This window comes from Photinus pyralis, unplaced genomic scaffold (genome assembly GCF_008802855.1).
Source record: "Photinus pyralis isolate 1611_PpyrPB1 unplaced genomic scaffold, Ppyr1.3 Ppyr1.4_unclustered_Scaffold1534, whole genome shotgun sequence".
NCBI lineage: Eukaryota > Metazoa > Arthropoda > Insecta > Coleoptera > Lampyridae > Photinus > Photinus pyralis.
The window spans coordinates 248,380-265,631 of record NW_022171035.1 but is presented as its reverse complement, the minus strand read 5'-3'; the positions used below and the strand labels follow the sequence as shown (position 1 = coordinate 265,631).

Genomic DNA, 17,252 nt, shown 5'->3' with positions numbered 1-17,252 from the left:
CCCAATATTCACTTAAAATTTTTCAATTTGAGGCACTCAGTGGTCAACTTTCCAAAATTCCAAAGAATTTATCACCTACACAAATTTTAATTCGCACCTGAAATAAACCTTGGACACGAATGGAAAAATCTAATATGAAAACTAACTGGGTCGCACAACGGATTCGAATAAACACACAATTTATTGATTGACAATGACAAAAATGTATTCCGATACACACTAAACAAAATTAAAACAAAATCCCTGAAAGAAAGGAAAGCTTACAAAGCTTGTTTGGACATAATACCCAGCACGCATGTGGGCGATAAATAAAAAAAAACTTCAAATTGCTCAAGTACAAGTGATCTGGTCGTGAAAAGTTTGCGATACTCAGGCGCACTTATCAATTGATTCAAACTGGCTTGATGAATAAGACAAAACAATTTTCGGTGGCTGCTCAGACAGTAGAAACCTTTAACTTTCACTAGGCAGACAACAAACCGTTTTAAAAACTTTCGACAAACTTTTACTACTTCACTTGACTTGACGATAACTTAAATCCTTTATTAATATTGCTTAACTTCTTCTGCACACTTTAGTTCGAAACCCGCGAACTGCGTCATCAACAAAATAACTAAGGCATATTTAGTATCAACAAATTTACACGTTGTTTAACCGTCCCGGAACTCGCAGCAACCTCGTTTTTACATTGATTCCAGTAAATTGAGTAAACTACAAAAGCGATAAAATATAAGCAAGAAAATATTACGCAATTACCAACAATTCTAAATAGAAAAATAGAAACTGAGATAACAAATTCGAATAGGTACAATAAACCAACTTTGTGCTTATTCGGAGTAATACTTACATTTCTGAAATCAGTAGTATATTTTCGAATCCGATCCGAATGTTCTGGAATAAACGTATATTTTCCGGAAAAGATTGCTCCACATCCGCCTTCATTCCTTATTGCCGATGACTAATTTTTCATGGCGCCTCGATGTCTAGCGGGATTTCTGGAATATTCGTTATACGTTAGTTAAAGAAGTCGAAGATAATTAACATTCATTATACCTCAATTTATCTTGGAACTTATGTTTTCGCACATTGTATCGAATTAGTAGAACATTTTTTTGCGTGCTCCGAGGTTGACTGCAACAAAATTCCAAATGCACCACTACAATTTCGAATAAATATATTCGCTCATGCGCTTTGCTTTAAGAAGTCCATTTTAAACAACTTAAATATTGTTAAGATGTACTAAAGTAGAATAGGTATATGATTTTTATTTTTAGGAGTTATTATTAAATGAGAGTCCAAGCATGATTACAGTATTGGATTGTGGATGGAATCAGAGTTCACCTTCACATGGAGATATTTACCTATGCGTTGGGTACAAAAATCATTGGGACATTGTGAATGGTCGGACTGGTATAGCGCGACATTTGCATACCGTTGACAGTGCTAAAGCCCACTTGGTAGCTGCATTAGATTTGTATGAAGATCAAGAAGTTCAATTGCTTCTCTGTTACAATCGTTAAGTAACCAATTAAATTTAATGAAATTTAATGTAAACTTTACAGATACATGCCATTTCCAAAAAATTAACGAAGACAGCATAACCAACATAGAATTTGATTTCCATTGGAATTCCGTACCTACAGATATTGTGTGCGCTTTCCCGTACGTAATAGCCTTTACATCGAATACGATGGAAATTCGACTGGTTGTAAATGGAAACTTAGTTCACACGATGACAATGCCGAAGTTGCAACTTTTGACTTCGAAAAATGATGTTTTCTTTTCGACAACTTCTCCCGAATTTTTCCCTAACAAAACTGAGCATCTTACGGTGGAAATAAAATCGACAGAGACGACTAAGCTTACTCCACCGCAAAGTCCAAACGGTATTTCTATAACAACGCGATTTCCTTTTCAAGTGTTATGAAATCTTTTAGCATCTCCAGAACTTCGTCCATTGCGATTGTATCGCATTCCAATTCAAACTCTTAGCCGACATTCGAATTCGGAGCACAAGTATGTTTCAAGTGGATCGACAGACACTTGGAAATCATCCGACTTTACATTAGGCGTCCCAGAGCAACCGCGAGTGTCCCGTAGTGCAACTAGCTCTCCAATTCCTCCAACTAAAGGAAATTCTTTAAATTGAAGTCATAATTTACTGTGTTTTTCAGAGATGGTCGTAGAACGTTTTAATGAAAATGGTATCCCATAACAGTAAATTTTATACGGAGTAGAAAAGTAATTTACATTTTGCCTAATCAATTGTTTAATTTTATTACCTCACACAAATTTAATACCAACACGGGAGATTCAATGTTTGATGGTTGTTTCATATCATTCCCTGAATTTAATTTAATGTTATCTTTCCATTAACCATTACTTCAATTACCGTCTGGATAGTCAATTTGCATTCGGAAAAACGGGTTTTGGATATAATAATAAAATACTTCTAATGTATATGCACCTATCTACTAAATCATAGTATAATAAATTACCTATATATCACAATAATGGTGTTCATTACTGTGTTACTATCACAAAGTTAACGTTTTCGATCATCTCTTTGTTGTAAATTGCCTTTCTTAATTGTTTTACTCTGTGATATATGTGTACTTAACATTTTAAAAATATCAAACATGTCAAATAAATATTAGAAGTATTATTTGGTAGCTCATTTTAGATTCGTTGTGAGATGTGTGCGTGTGAATATTAGACAAGGGGTCCGAACCACGGTCCGCAGTGTAGAATGGATAGTTTCACCGTGAGAGAAAGAATGCACATAAAGGTAGGAAACAGAGACAATATAACCTCAAAAACTGCAAACCATTGACTTAGGACCCCAAAAATGAACTGGAACGAAATAGAAAAGGAGCATTCTATTTTTTTAATAATCAAATTTGTCAAAATCATAGGTATTTCTTTTGAATTTTTTTTTTTGAATTTTGTCAAATTCTATTGACGAACTTGTTGACATTGAACCATACGATAGATCACACAATTCTTTAATAAAATAGTACCACAGACCTGGTAACAACGAAAACGTTACAACAAACTAAAATAATTGATGTGTATACTATAGGTACTACCTAGGTAAGTAATATCGCGCTCGCACATTATGCCCGAAGTACCTATATATGCTATGGCAGCGGTGTCGAGATTACGTAAGTGATAATGTAAAGCAGATGAAGACAGATGTTAATTTTCCCTCCGTATGAATTCAGGTTAAATTCAAAATACTGTGATGACTTAACCCGCCAGGTTGTATGCGTACTTATACTACGGAAATAAAATCAACACGACAGCGTTTAAGAATAGCCACCGGAACACCTGCACCCCCAAAAACTATACCAGTTCCCACTTTTGAAATCGAAAAGTAATATGATCGAAAGTTTAAATCAGAGCATCCTTAGTAGTTGTAAATAAAACTTACTTATGCCCTGAAGTACAGAAAAGAAGGAACGCAAAACAAAATACTGGACGCGTGTTCGACACAGGTGGCCAGGTCTTTATTGACAGGTGACGATTCGTACAGAGAGTTTAGAACCGCATACAAATAATGTATCCAACTTTGATAATAGTAAACTCTCTACAATCCGGCATCCCAGTAATCCGGCGCACTTTGACGGGCGTGGTGTGGGATTCAAGTTGAGACACGTTATTGAAACTATTATTTCTTAGAGATAATTTGTGAATATCTCACTTTTGATTCTAAAATACCTTTAATTAGGTAGTTATTTTGCTACAATGAAACACCTGTTTCGTGCGTTTCAACCCTTTTTATTAAATAAACTTCCAGTAATCTGGCATTTTCATCCGCTCCGACAGTATCTACCACGGTCCAATCTGCCGGATTACTGAGAGTCTATTGTATGTACGAGTATTCAAAGGTATCCATGTTTCACAATGGAAATAAAGCAAACTGCGCAACTGTCCAATTTCTATTTGAGAAATTTTAATAACAGAGCAAGCAACCCAAGGAAAAGGCAGCTAATTGACGATGAATTAAGGAAACAAGGAATCGATGTAGCCATCAGTCTACAAGAAACCAAGCTGGCAAGCGGCATGGCTGCGACAAGGAACTACGACTGGTGGATAGGTGGAGGGAAGAAGGAGAGAACCAGCAGAGGTACGGCAATCGTAATCAAGAAGTGCCGAGGCATTGAGGTGGAGAAATTTGAAGAAAAAAAGCGAGAGTATATTCAGCACAAGCGACCAATTGCAACTACCGACACTACTGGCGTACGCGGACGACATACTTGTAATCGCGGGTAAGTTAGAAGACATTGAGAGCGATAGGTCCACTCACAAATAAACAACGAAAAGAGCTACATGATGATAAGCGACCCAAGAAGCAACACCCAGTACAAAGAAGGAGACAAGAACGCAATAGCCGGGAAGGAGATAACTATGAAGCACAAGATTAAATATCTGGGAGCGTACATAAGCAGCACACTCAGCAGGCACAACACAGTGAAAGACAGAATAACCAACGCATTCATAATCACACATGGAGTTCGGAACTTCATACGAGAGAAGAAAATACCGGACAGCTTGAAAATGATGATTTACAACACGATCATAGCACCGACAATCTTATACGGGGTTAACACCTCAGCGCTAACAAGAAGTAATAGACTAACTTTGAGGAGGGCGGAGCGAAAGGCACTGATGGAAAACACTAAACAGCAACCTTACAAGAAAGCCGATAAGGGAATTAACATCGGAAACATATGAACGCCCGGAGAAGAAGCTATCATTAGAAAGCAGAGTTCCCTTCCCTCTAAGGCAGAATACCAGTGGCGAAGCTGTGGCCGTACCCGTTCGGGTCGGATAACACCCAGTTAGCCGCCCCCCCACAACCCCCCCAATCCACAAACTCCACCACATTGTTTGGCATATGTCGCGGCCCAGCGCGATGGCAACAAAGTAGTGGTGAAACGTCCCTGATAGTGCCTACTAGGGACGCATCCTCACAACAGTTGACTAAATCCTGGGAGAGGCGGCGACGCCAAGCATATGTCAAAGTTTCAAGTTTCAAGATGCTTCTAGAAAAGATAATCGTATTAGGTACCTGAACCATGAAAAATCGTGACAATTAGAGTGTGACCTTTTGGGAACTACTATTCAATGTATGGAAAATGCGCTAAAGTTCCTCGCCTTAAGCTTCATTCACAATGCAAGAATTAGCAATTACCAATTAAAGTTAACAAACTTCAAACTTCTGCGCTAATTTGTACGCTACTTGTAACGATGTCATGCGCACGGTGTTTGTATTTCAGGGGATTTGCTTAAATTCTATCATATGAAAATTAATACCTAAACTCGTTTCGTCGCCACATTGGCGGGTATGATTATTTCCAGAGACACGGTTACTAAACGCAGCCCAGGATTAGGGGGGGGGGCTTTGGGGGTTACAGCCCCAGGCCCCGCGCCTTAAGGGCCACAGTCTAAGGATGTACTATTTATGAATTAAGACTGATTCTCACTATACATAACGTTTCCATACCATATCCTTTCCACAACCATTCCGTAAATTATTATACCTATGAAATTGACCTTTAAGTGATATGTGCGTAAGACCTTCAGCCACGCGCTAATACACATTCTCCTTTCCGTTCACATATGGAAGGCGAATGTGTATTAGTGCGCGACTGAATGTCTTACGCACATATCACTTAAAGGTCAATTTCCTTTCCTTTCAATTGGTTATAGAAAGGATATGGTATGGAAACGTTATGATAAGTGAGAATCAACCTTTGTACTTGAAAATATTTTATCTACCATAGTCTCTCAAATACCTAAAACATTAAAAAAGTCCTTAACGCCACTATGGGGTGATTGAAAACATTTAAAGTTTCAAATTTAGTATAGGTACGTGTAATTAAATCCATGTATGTTAACGTAACACAACTATATACAGTGATATTTGTTAAGAGGTAGACACGGCATCACATCAGAACGTAACATGCAGCTCTGTCCAGCCGGAGCCACACGGCACGGACATGGCCCGGTGTAACATGAATGAACCAGCCCGGCCGGGGCACGGTGCCGTGATCCGACCGGGACACGGCCCGGTCTAACGTGAATCATCCTTTAAAGGTCAATTTCATAGGTATAATAATTTACGGAATGGTTATGGAAATGATATGGTATGGAAACGTAATGTATAGCCACAGATATAGTAAAGAAGTATATCTGTGGTATAGCTATATAGTGAGAATCAACCTTTATACAGATTTTGTTTCTCCTTTTTTTAAAGCGGTTTTCTAGTATGTCATAATATATTAATGTCTGTTTGCTATTCTGAAAAATCTGTTGGCATTCGTATCCGATAAGCTTCATCTTTACTTTAGTATTATTAGTATACACGGTGCTTTTTTTAAGATGGGCCATACGACAATGTAAAGGCGTTGGGTTATTTAAAATGGGCCATAGGGAAATTTAACATTGCATCAATTGTTTCAGTCATAGCTTCCTCGCGAATCATCTGCCACAGTACTGTAGAAATTGTTTCTAAATCAACAAATTTATTCAAATCAGATATAAACGTATAAGATTACAATCGGTGCTCGAATTGTTTTCCACCGGCAACCAAACATATACTCGGCACTGAATAACTCGCATACCACTTAGCTTCTGTGCCCACTCTTGTACAAATTGTACTACATGAACACCTTTTCGAGAGGCGAAATACATGTTGCTGCTTCGTTGATGCAGGATCAGATTGAGAACTGTCAGTGAAATAACTAAGCGCAAGGCCAAGATTTGAGAACAATTGGCGCAATGTAAATTTCCCTATGACCCATTTTAAATAACTCAACGCCTTTACATTGTCGTATGGCCCATCTTAAAAAAAACACCCTGTATTGTATTATAAGTACTAAGTATGTATTGTTAAGTGCGACATAAATTCCTTTTAAACAGCATTCCCGAAATTAATGCGAAATGGAAACTTGTTGCTGTTGTTAATATGATACCTAAAAAGGACATTGCTGTCACTCTTAAAATTAACAAATTAATTTTGTGCTCGATTTTGTGTATTGGAAAGATGAGTTTTTCTTAATTTCTGCTTTAAGGCCGTATGACACTGTACTAAATTTAATACCAGATTTATAAAAATAATTTGAATCAAAATTTGATACAAAATTTTGAATAAAAAAATTTACTTCTGTCTGACACTATTACTAAATTTTGAAAGGAAAATTGTATTTGCGCCTGTGCTGTTTGGATTAGTATGTAGGGAATTGTGTTTATTTTCCAGCACTATATTCTGTGGTTCTAGTTTGGTTCAATGTCTGTGGTTTTCACTAATAGGTTTCTTTGCAACATAACCTATAAACTTTGTTTATTAACAAAGCTAAGGGGCGATCAAAAATGAGTGGCTGTCGAGTCGCCTTTGGAAGTTCAAGCTAAATACGATTTCCCATGTAAACAAAAATTCCAAAGGTGACTCGACAGCACCTCATTTTTGATCACATAGTATAAACGAGGTATTATGGAATTTGCTGTAGTTACTGCAACTTCTATCATTTTAATAGCAAAAGTGTTATTGCGTTTAAAACAACGGCGTAGTCATTACAAATAAACAGATATGATGCGTGGCAACTTTCTGCACAGTTTTTGTATATAATTTATGCAGTTTTTAGAACGCGTTCTAAATAATTTTTGCCCACAAATTTTGTTGCAAGTTTTCTTACGAAATGCGTATGACACTACACAAAATTTTGTACAAATTTTTGTCATAAAAATTGCGTACTAAATTTAGTACTGTGTCATACGGCCTTTTTTTAAGGGTAAATACCTACGCACTGATTGTAATTGATAATTCTTGCATTATGAATGAAGCTTTAGAGCGAAAATTTTTTTACCTACTTGTTTTCTAAATTGTCCACAATTATGGAATGTTGCTCCTACATTGTTCTAGCACCACGCTGTTTGGTATCTGTATTTTCAACGGATACAAATTCGAAGTCGCACGTCACTTTTAAAGTCACAACACATCTAATCGGTTAAACCTACATTAAAAATATATCTAACCTTACAATTAAAAAGTTTAAACAGTTGTGAGTTGTGGTAAGCTACGAGTAAAATCGTAGGTGGTAGGAATTCAGTACGCCTAAAGGTATGTTCATAGCTCTCCGTTCATACTTTTCCGTTTGTCCGTTAGCCAATCAGAAGACAGTAAATTTGTAAATCGTAGGTCGTCGTCCACTAAGGCTGATTCTCACTATACATAACGTTTCCATACCATATCCTTTCCATAACCATTCCGTAAATTATTATACTTATGAAATTGACCTTTAAGTGATATGTGCGTAAGACATTTAGCCGCGCGCTAATACACATTCTCCTTTCCGTTCACATATGGAAGGCGAATGTGTATTAGCGCTCGACTGAATGTCTTACGCACATATCACTTAAAGGTCAATTTCGTAGCCTGTAATAATTTAGGGAATGGTTATGGAATGGATATGGTATGGAAACGTTATGTATAGTGAGAATCAGCCTTAAGGCTCATAGTTCATAGCTCTCCGTTCATACGTTTCCGTGTGTGCGTTAGCCAATCAGAATACAGTAAACCGTACGTCGTCCAATTACCACGGAAAAGTTGGTCGAAGTTGAACATTTACGTTTCCGTTGATCCGTTTTTTAACAATAGTAAGGTTATGTTTGGGATGAACGGAGAGCTATGAACCCACCTTAAGGAAGGAGCTTATATATTATTAGCTAGGATCTCAGAGTAAGAAATAAAGATAGAGATGGCTTGAGGCTTATCAAAACGTGCCATCATCTCGTCGAGTTTGTAAACATTGCAGAAAGCGAACTTGTCCCATTTCGCGAGACGATTTTTAAGGGAATATTAATAACACATATATTTGAAAGGATCTAAATGGATTTTTAAATATTTATAAGTTTATCAATTATAAGTTGAAATTAAACAACTTGTGATAATCCACCCTGATGGTTAGGCAACACACATTTACATCCGAAACAAAAATATAATATGCTCTGTATATAATCAATGACGGTTTTGCGCAGATGCCGTATACTAGGGGATTTTCGTAACGAAACTAGGAGAATGGAGAAGATGGCGGCGAGGTCGACGGAAGGCACACGCTTTCCCGGTTTTTTTATTATTCTTGATTATTTTTGGTGATGGTGTTTTGAAGCTGTATTTACAGGTAGTAACCATTTTATTCTTTCTTGTACTAGATATTTAATCATTGAATTTCTTGCCACAATGTGATATTTACATTTTGCTGATTTTGCATAAACTACGATATCTGAATCATGGCGTACTCCATGCCTTTGTTTCGTGTACCGTTAGATGAATCATGTTTGTGTCATATTGTACAGATGATTATGCCATTATTTTGTTTAATTAAGTAATTTACTTCAGTTATTCATGAGGAGTTGATTATCGGTGTGATGTTGCTCTGATCGATTGACCCGTAACAATTCCGTGAGGGAAGCACCTAATACAGTTTGATTGTTCGCTGTATCTGTTACTTTCTGTTTCGTGGCTCGCTACAGTTCTTGTGCGTTAGCTATACGAAGGGGGGCTCTTTTATTTGATGTTTCGATGTTTGTGTGTGCGAGTGGGTATTTCTGTCTCCGTGGAGTAGGTACCTAATGCAGTTAGATTTTTCGCTGTATCTGTTGCCTACTCGTCTCGTGCGGATTGTAGTTCTTAACATCTTAGCAATACGAGTGGGGCCCTCTCATTTACATTTCCTCTATTTAAAATATGTTCTGTTTGAGCGATAATCGATTTTCACATGAATACTTGCTATTTGGCCAATGGCATTCTCACATGTACTTTTCGTGTTAAATTAAATTATGTTAACTGAAGGATGGAGTAGAGCCACACCATTTACATGTTTCCTATGTACATGCAATTTGTGTATTTGACGAGTTGTGTTATTTCTATTGATCGTACAGGTATTTTGATGTTTTTTTGCACTGAATTGATTTATCATGTTTTCCACTGCATTTATGATGTCTTGTGTATTTTGTTTTTATGAACTTTTAATTGCATTTGATTTGATTATCTGATTTTTATGATACCATTTGAGATGTTTTATTTATGTGTATTTTCTCTTGCATTTTATTGCTGTAGATTATTTATTTCATGTATTGGTGTGGCCTCTGCCAGGGTTTTAGTCCCGGAGAAGGTTTCCCTGGCATGGTCTTGTGTGTGCGTTAATATATTTATTTGATCTTGTCATTTCTTACGCACAAAAGTTCTGTCTTTTATTTAATTCCCTTCCCGATTATGTCTCACGGCCCAACACATAAAAGAACCGATTACACAACGTAGGAGTCCATTCGTGCCATCCATATCGAGCCGACTGTCATCCAAATTCAAAAGTGCCGCGAGACTACCATCGTTTTGACTTGAAAGGTAGGTGGCTCTGCTTGTAGTTTTTGCCAGAGTTGCCAACCGTAAGTATAGGGTAAGTCAACGTCTTCCGTGTCGGCTTGATAGACCCCCCTAGGAACATTACAAACTTAATAAGAAAATTTATGATAATTAGTGTGTCACGACGGCAACGCTGTAGCGATTTGACAGATGAGAGAGATTTCTTTTCAATTCCAATTCCAACCCTTCCCATATAATACCAAAATCCTGGCTGCGCCACTGCCTGCCTGTATAGTATAGATGTAATCGTTTTCGGAGAAACGAAGTGGTCTCATTGCGCAAGTGAAATACTAGTAATTGTAACATATGGTAATTTGTAAACTAATTATAACTTAAAACAAGGGACGAAGAAAAAATGCGATTCCAAAGGATAATTATTATTCAAACTAGTTCTCCCGATTCCAGGAGGTATACGCCAAACCCTTCCCCAATTACTCCCCGGTGTGCTTCTGGAGTCTTATTTCTTTATTCTCAATTTGAAGTACAGGCTCCATCCGCTTATTAATAGAGGGGATAGCACACTCCACAAAAAACTACAGGACCCTATTGCTTGGGTCAAATATAATGATTGGATAATTTGTAAAATAATTAAAATCTGAGGCGCAATAATACTTATCATTTCTTATTATTGTCTACATCTTTTGAAGACACTGATATGGATCTAGGCTTGCACTCCAGCAGTAAATATGCCTGCAACAGTAGGTAGCTACTCTTATAGAATAAAAGTACAATAATATGTAACGAAGGAAATAAGATAGTTTTCGTTTTCGTTTGCGATCAATTCGTCACCACTCTCTTGGCTTATTTCGATAACCTTCAAGTGAATGCGTAAACGTGAACTGTACTGTAAAATGGAAATTCACTGACCTACCATTTCGTAATTGTTTGGTAGGTGCTGTTTAAAAAATGTGATATAAGTTGGGCAAATGTATTGGATATAATATAGAAGCGATCTGTTAGTATTAGGGTACGGTCTAATCGATTATGTTTGTAATAAATTGCTTCGTCACAACTCTTGTTTATTTATAGACACTTATTTATCTTCTGCTTCAAAATTAGTTGTACTTAACAAGAACTAATTTGAGCGGCGCAAAAAATACCTTAATTCTCCAATGTATCGGCAGTCCCACTTCTAATTGCTTATTGTGCGTTGAGATTTATGTATACAATAAAAAAATGTACTTGATCAAAGCAAGATAACCGACATCAGCATACCGCATCAACGCTATTGACTTTTCTCGTCCGTCCATAGGTTATTTTATTACTATATGAACAACACACGTGGCACGTGTTGCTAGTCTTTTACGAATTTATATCATTATTGTTTATTCAGACGTTGCGTAAGTTCGTGACTCAATATTCATATCTCCAGCAAAATATTTAACACAATTGAAAATAAACATACGCTTGGAAAATTTATAATGAATCGTTGTGATGAGTTAGAATGGTTATTCTCGCCTAGCAGATGGTCAAGGAGATACAGAGCTGAAGAGATTGTTCAAAAGCACATCGAGTTTATTACCAAAGGTAATTAGCATGTCTCCATTATTACAAGTTAATGGAGGGTGGTTATAATTTCAGCCAGTTATCTCGCACGAAAGTATGTACCATGCCAATTAAATATTCCGTATGGATCAACAGATAAAGAAAAACTGGATATCTTTGGAACCAATCTACCTTCAGGTAAGAGACAAATCGTTTTGGTAATAAAAGACTTGACGCAAAATGACGGCGTTGACTATGCGCATAATATTTAATTTGATAATGTTGGTATCCCGGTAATCACGAAACATAACGCTCACGTGATTAAAAACCGGTATTTCATGTTTCAGTTAAACTTATCTGATGCAGTCTCATACATGGTAGGTACATTTGTTTCTATATGACTAAGATGGATATCTTTATGTGTGTAGTACGCATAATTTCATTCCTGAATTAGTCATGTAAGTGAAGCCTTTTGACTTTTGTAATTACGAATAACGCACTAGGTATCGAAAGCAAAATCGTGCAGAAGATCGTACACCAAGAGATTTTAGTTCTCATTTTCAGGCACAAACGCATTTAGTCCTGATGATCGTTATGATTTTTATCCAAAATTGTCCAATAAAGGAATACGTTCAATTACACATATTTTAATGTTTTACCTCTGCTATATATTTATTCATGTTAACGTTAAACTATAATGTTTTTTGAGGATTTCTACTCGGTTTTCCATCCCAATATATTGATACTTGTTGGTAATCCGAATGTGACCTTTTGAGGAGCAAAATTGCAATACTCTTGTTTCGGCATGTCCTTGGACTTTCTTCGCAATCTCTAATTTGTTGGAAACGGAGCTTTCTGCAGAATTACGTCTAAGAGATTCGCCAGTATATATGTAGCAGTGGGGCTCCATCCTCACCACTTTTTTTTAGCCTAAGGTCGTGGCCTTGGTGAGGGGATTCGCCCGGGCTTTGGTATTTTTTTTGCGTATCTAAGGAGTAGTGTTGCCGCGAGACGAGACGAGACGAGACTTTCGAAAGTCTCGTCTCGTCTCGTTACCTCGAGACGAGACCAAGTCTGAGTCTCGTCTCGTCCTGGTTCAGTCTCGTCTCGTCTCGTCTCGTCTAGTCTCGTTTGGTCTCGCCTGGTCTCGAGACACTATCCAAATATAGTGTATGTAGGTAGAGCAATGAGCATATAGCATATCAAAGACCACGAACTACGAAGGCATGACAAGTAAATAATAGGAGTAATATAGTAGGTACGAGAGCCGGACGCATGGAACCAGTAGTGATAAGCTAACAAGATGAAATCTTTGTTACTGGATTCCTTGCAACTTGAATAACACAAAATGAGTTTTCTGCCAGCCTTTTTCTGGCCGGAATGTTATTAAAAATAGGCACTTCCGGTGATTTTTTTTCCGCAAATTAAACCAAAAACCAAACCACCTGAAATTGATAACCGTAGGTTGAGGGCGATGGGTTTTAAGGAAAAATTCTTTTCTACCGAGTTTTGTCCAGCCGGAAATAGCGGCAGAAGCGGATTAATTGAACTGTTTTTTTGTGAATTGCTATACTCATAATACAACAACTGGAGGCCTCAAGATGGCCTCCGTGTCCGTGGGCACAATTAAACAAGATATGTACGAAGAATCGCATACGATTTTCAGGGAATTTTTTGACAGCTCGTAATCGGAAACACGACTTCTAATCCGCAGTGATCCTTGAACTCGTAGAAATCGATTCGCAAAAGTTTATCTTTTTTTGTTCTCGATTTAGACTATTCTGCTAAAACAGTACAAATAAATACAAACAAATTCGAGACCAAACGAGAGTCTCGGCGAGACTCTCGACGAGACTCATGCTTAGTCTCGTCTCGTCGAGACGAGACTGAACCTCGGTCTCGTCTCGAAAATTCGAGACGAGACGAGACGAGACGAGACTGAGTCTCGTCTCGGCGGCATCACTACTAAGGAGTGGCCTTGTTTTATGATGTAAGGTCCTGACCTAAGATTTTCGTGGTCAAAAAATCCTTGACCTCTTGCAAAATTATCATAGCAAAATCTTCCTTTTGTACTAAAGGTCGGTTGTAAAAGTCTCTGAATTCTTCGGCCCACCGAATGTTTGTATAATAAAATGGTCATACACATTTAGGAGGTACATTTTCCCAGTTTTACGCTTGCAAGTTTTTAACACCTGCCCATATCACGAGCTACCTCCATCGACAATTTTCAGAGAAAAAACTTACCGTCTCGTCGAACCCAACCAACTGACGAAGATTCAGCCTGTTATTAATCACTGAATAAACAAAGGCGGTGGCTGCCGTGGACTATAATAATAAACACTTACCTACCTACATTATCTGATTACAAATTTCTAAAGAGCAGTCGCAAGAAAATGATAACATTTAAAAGTAGTTATACTGAAAACTAATAAGCAGGTAAGTTGTTTTTACTTGTACTAGTGAACCGCACTAAACGAATACCAGTAAGCGAGATTTCAAGTTTCACATTTCTTGAGTTGCGGTACTTACGGCTGTAATAGTTACTACCATGTTACCAAGTCATAATATGCTTAAAACTGAATTCCAGCAAGAAATATTCCGACGGTGAAATATTCATTGGGTATGCTTAATTAATTTAAATTTAGATATGTCAGAGAAATAAGTTCTACCAACCAACGTTTAGTGATATTTTGCCGGCCTAGGCCGGAAAATGATGATCCAGAAGGACGCATCTGGCTACGGAACACAAAGCTTTGAAGCACGGAGACACAAAAATTACTATTGCTTTTTCTTGCATTGCTTTTGTTTCATATTTAGGTAGAGTACATAAAAATGTCCCCCTATTATTATCGTTAAAGTCTGCTTATTTTATTAGAAACATTGTCACCAAGTCTAAAATGGACGAATATCTATATTTTCAAAATTCCAAGCATTGATAGAAAAATATAACACACGTATAAACCTTACTGTTTGTTTTATAGACTCGCCTATAGTAATATATGTCCACGGTGGGGACTATTGGCAAGAATTGGGCCGAGAAATTTCCAGTTACATAGTTGCACCTTTATACAAAAATGAATTCAAAGTCATAATTTTGGGATACACTTTATCCCCCGAAGCAAGCTTACACCAAATTCAAGAACAAATCAGTAGGGCATTTCTAAAATGTGTGGACTATGCAAACTCTTTGGGCTCCAGGTATTTACACTCCACCTGCAAAATGAAAGAACTCGTTTTCTTTTGTTTCAGATCTCTATACGTTTGCAGCCACTCCGGCGGATGTCAACTAGTGGCCAGTATTTTTCAATCGAGTTTCAGTACCATCCCTTCCGACAGCGCGAACATTTTGAAAGGGGTCATTTTCATAAGTGGAATCTACGATCTGATTCCGTTGACGAAAACTCGCGCAAACGAAACGTTACAATTGGATCTAGCGGGTGCTAGGAAACTCAGTCCACTATATCAACCGTTTCACGCATCGGAGGGGATAATATTTTTTGTGATAGTTGGAGAAAACGAGAGTCCAGCCTTTGTGGAACAGTCTGAAGCGTTTTATCGAAAATTAAAAGGTCTCGGTTATAAATCCGAATTTATTGTTGTTAAAGAAGTTGATCATTTCGATATTGCGGAACAGCTTAACGAAGAGAATTACGAAATTGTTCGACTGATCGTCAGCATGGAGGATTATTAAAAGACGAATGAATATTGAAAAATGAAGTTTGTTGCCCAGGAATCAAACATCGCCATTGCACCGTGAACGACCATTTTCACAATTAATTAGATCGCTTTGCATGTTTTCATGTAACTACCTATAGACATCGTTTTACACCAAAGAAATATATATGAATGGATTTACTCGTATTAAGTTGTCTAATTGTTGTATTGCGTCCTTTTTGTTTTATTATGAATAAATAAAACTAGTTTTTTTCTTCTTCTTTTGAAAAATAAAGTTAATAGCATGTGCATTGCGCATAGTGGAACCAAAGAGTAGGTATATAATGTAAAGAGCGAAAATTTTTACAAGCGATCAAAAAACGCCCTTTTTTTCCAACTTTTCTAAAAAACTTTGTTAACCTTTCTTTAATGCGTTGTGGCTCCTGAAGGAACGATGAAATCCACTACCACCCCCTCCCTAAAGATTGTAGAACATCAATCAGATGAATCAGAGGGTTCAAAAAGTACAAACAATTTAAAATTGAACCAATTTTTGAAATTCGTTGGAAAAAATGGGCGTTTTTTGACCGCTTGTAAAAAAATTTCCTATTGAACCGATTTTGTTTGTTCGTCTTTGGATCGACGCAGAATTTTGTTGTCTTTAATTTACTACAGAAGTGTTATTCATAAAATATGGACCGTTTTCGAGTTTTAAGCGAAAAACTGAAAAAAATGAGGTTTTTTGGCTGCCAAAAGTTGTGCCGGGAAAAAGATTTGGTATTGGTGTCATTGGATCAGAAATTAATAGTATATTATATACTGAGGGACTAAAGTGTGTGTTTTGATCCTGAGGGTGCAGATTGTTGCCCGGAACGTAGTTGAGGGCAACAAGCACTGGAGGGATTAGGACTTTACTTATATACTCTGTGATTAGGACGCACCTTAGTCCTGTGGTATATACGCTATTTTTTGTACTCCGGTAATCAGCTACGGCAATTTCAATGTAAAAGTGCAAATTTGAAAAAAAATTTGGTTTATTGTAGGATCAATTTACATTGATTAATTAATCCTTCACTCAACGATACCTACTACCATTCAATAAATTAATCAAATATAGCAAACGAGCTCCTGGGTATTATTATTTATTGGGCTACATTGCTAATTCACGAACTCCGATTTACAAATTTGATAAAGAATCCACCTGCAAAATTTCATCGTAATCGGTTCATTCGTTTATGAGTTATCGTGCTAACTAACGAACGGACGGACGGACACCGCAAAATTTTAAACTCGTTAGGAGCTCGTTAATAAAGGTTTTTATTACTTATACTACTCATTGTCAGACATACAGGGTGTTTCGAAATTCGCGCACACGGACTGTGGGATGGTGTTATACAACGAAAACTGAATAAAAAGTTCCTCTACCAGTTTTTGATCAGACCGGCACTTTTTTTTTCGACGTGCTGCAGCAGACGGCGGACATTTTGAACAACTGTTGTAATTACGTACTCGTCATAATTATAGTTTATTTTGAACCTTCTTTTTGTTTTAAAAAATGTGTTATTATTAAGTTTAACCAGTGGCGCAGCGTAGGGGGGGGGCGGAGATTTTTAAAACCGTGGTAGCTCGAAAAATAGCGATCTGATGGAAAACTGGTAGAGGAACTTTTTGTTCTACAAAATAATTT

At 37.2% G+C, this 17,252-nt stretch overlaps 2 protein-coding genes across 3 annotated transcripts in view; both read left to right on the top strand.

Moving 5' to 3' along the window:
• The window catches only part of LOC116181672 (GTPase-activating Rap/Ran-GAP domain-like protein 3), a gene marked incomplete at its 5' end in the record, with an annotated part of 50,495 nt that extends 47,873 nt beyond the window's left edge, over positions 1 to 2,622 (top strand). Inside the window, 3 exon segments of one of the 2 annotated variants that reach the window (XM_031502079.1) lie at positions 1,275 to 1,515; positions 1,563 to 1,886; positions 1,938 to 2,622. In XM_031502079.1, the coding sequence (XP_031357939.1) occupies positions 1,275 to 1,515; positions 1,563 to 1,886; positions 1,938 to 2,149 (777 nt within the window). 2 annotated transcript variants of the gene reach the window in all.
• Positions 2,623 to 11,603: 8,981 nt separating this feature from the next.
• On the top strand, positions 11,604 to 15,845 carry LOC116181673 (kynurenine formamidase-like). Its single transcript, XM_031502081.1, has 4 exons — positions 11,604 to 11,953; positions 12,008 to 12,109; positions 14,893 to 15,109; positions 15,161 to 15,845. Exons 1-4 carry the CDS (start codon positions 11,848 to 11,850, stop codon positions 15,600 to 15,602), a joined length of 867 nt encoding a protein of 288 aa, XP_031357941.1. The 5' UTR covers positions 11,604 to 11,847; the 3' UTR covers positions 15,603 to 15,845.
• The last annotated feature ends 1,407 nt before the right edge of the window (positions 15,846 to 17,252 follow it).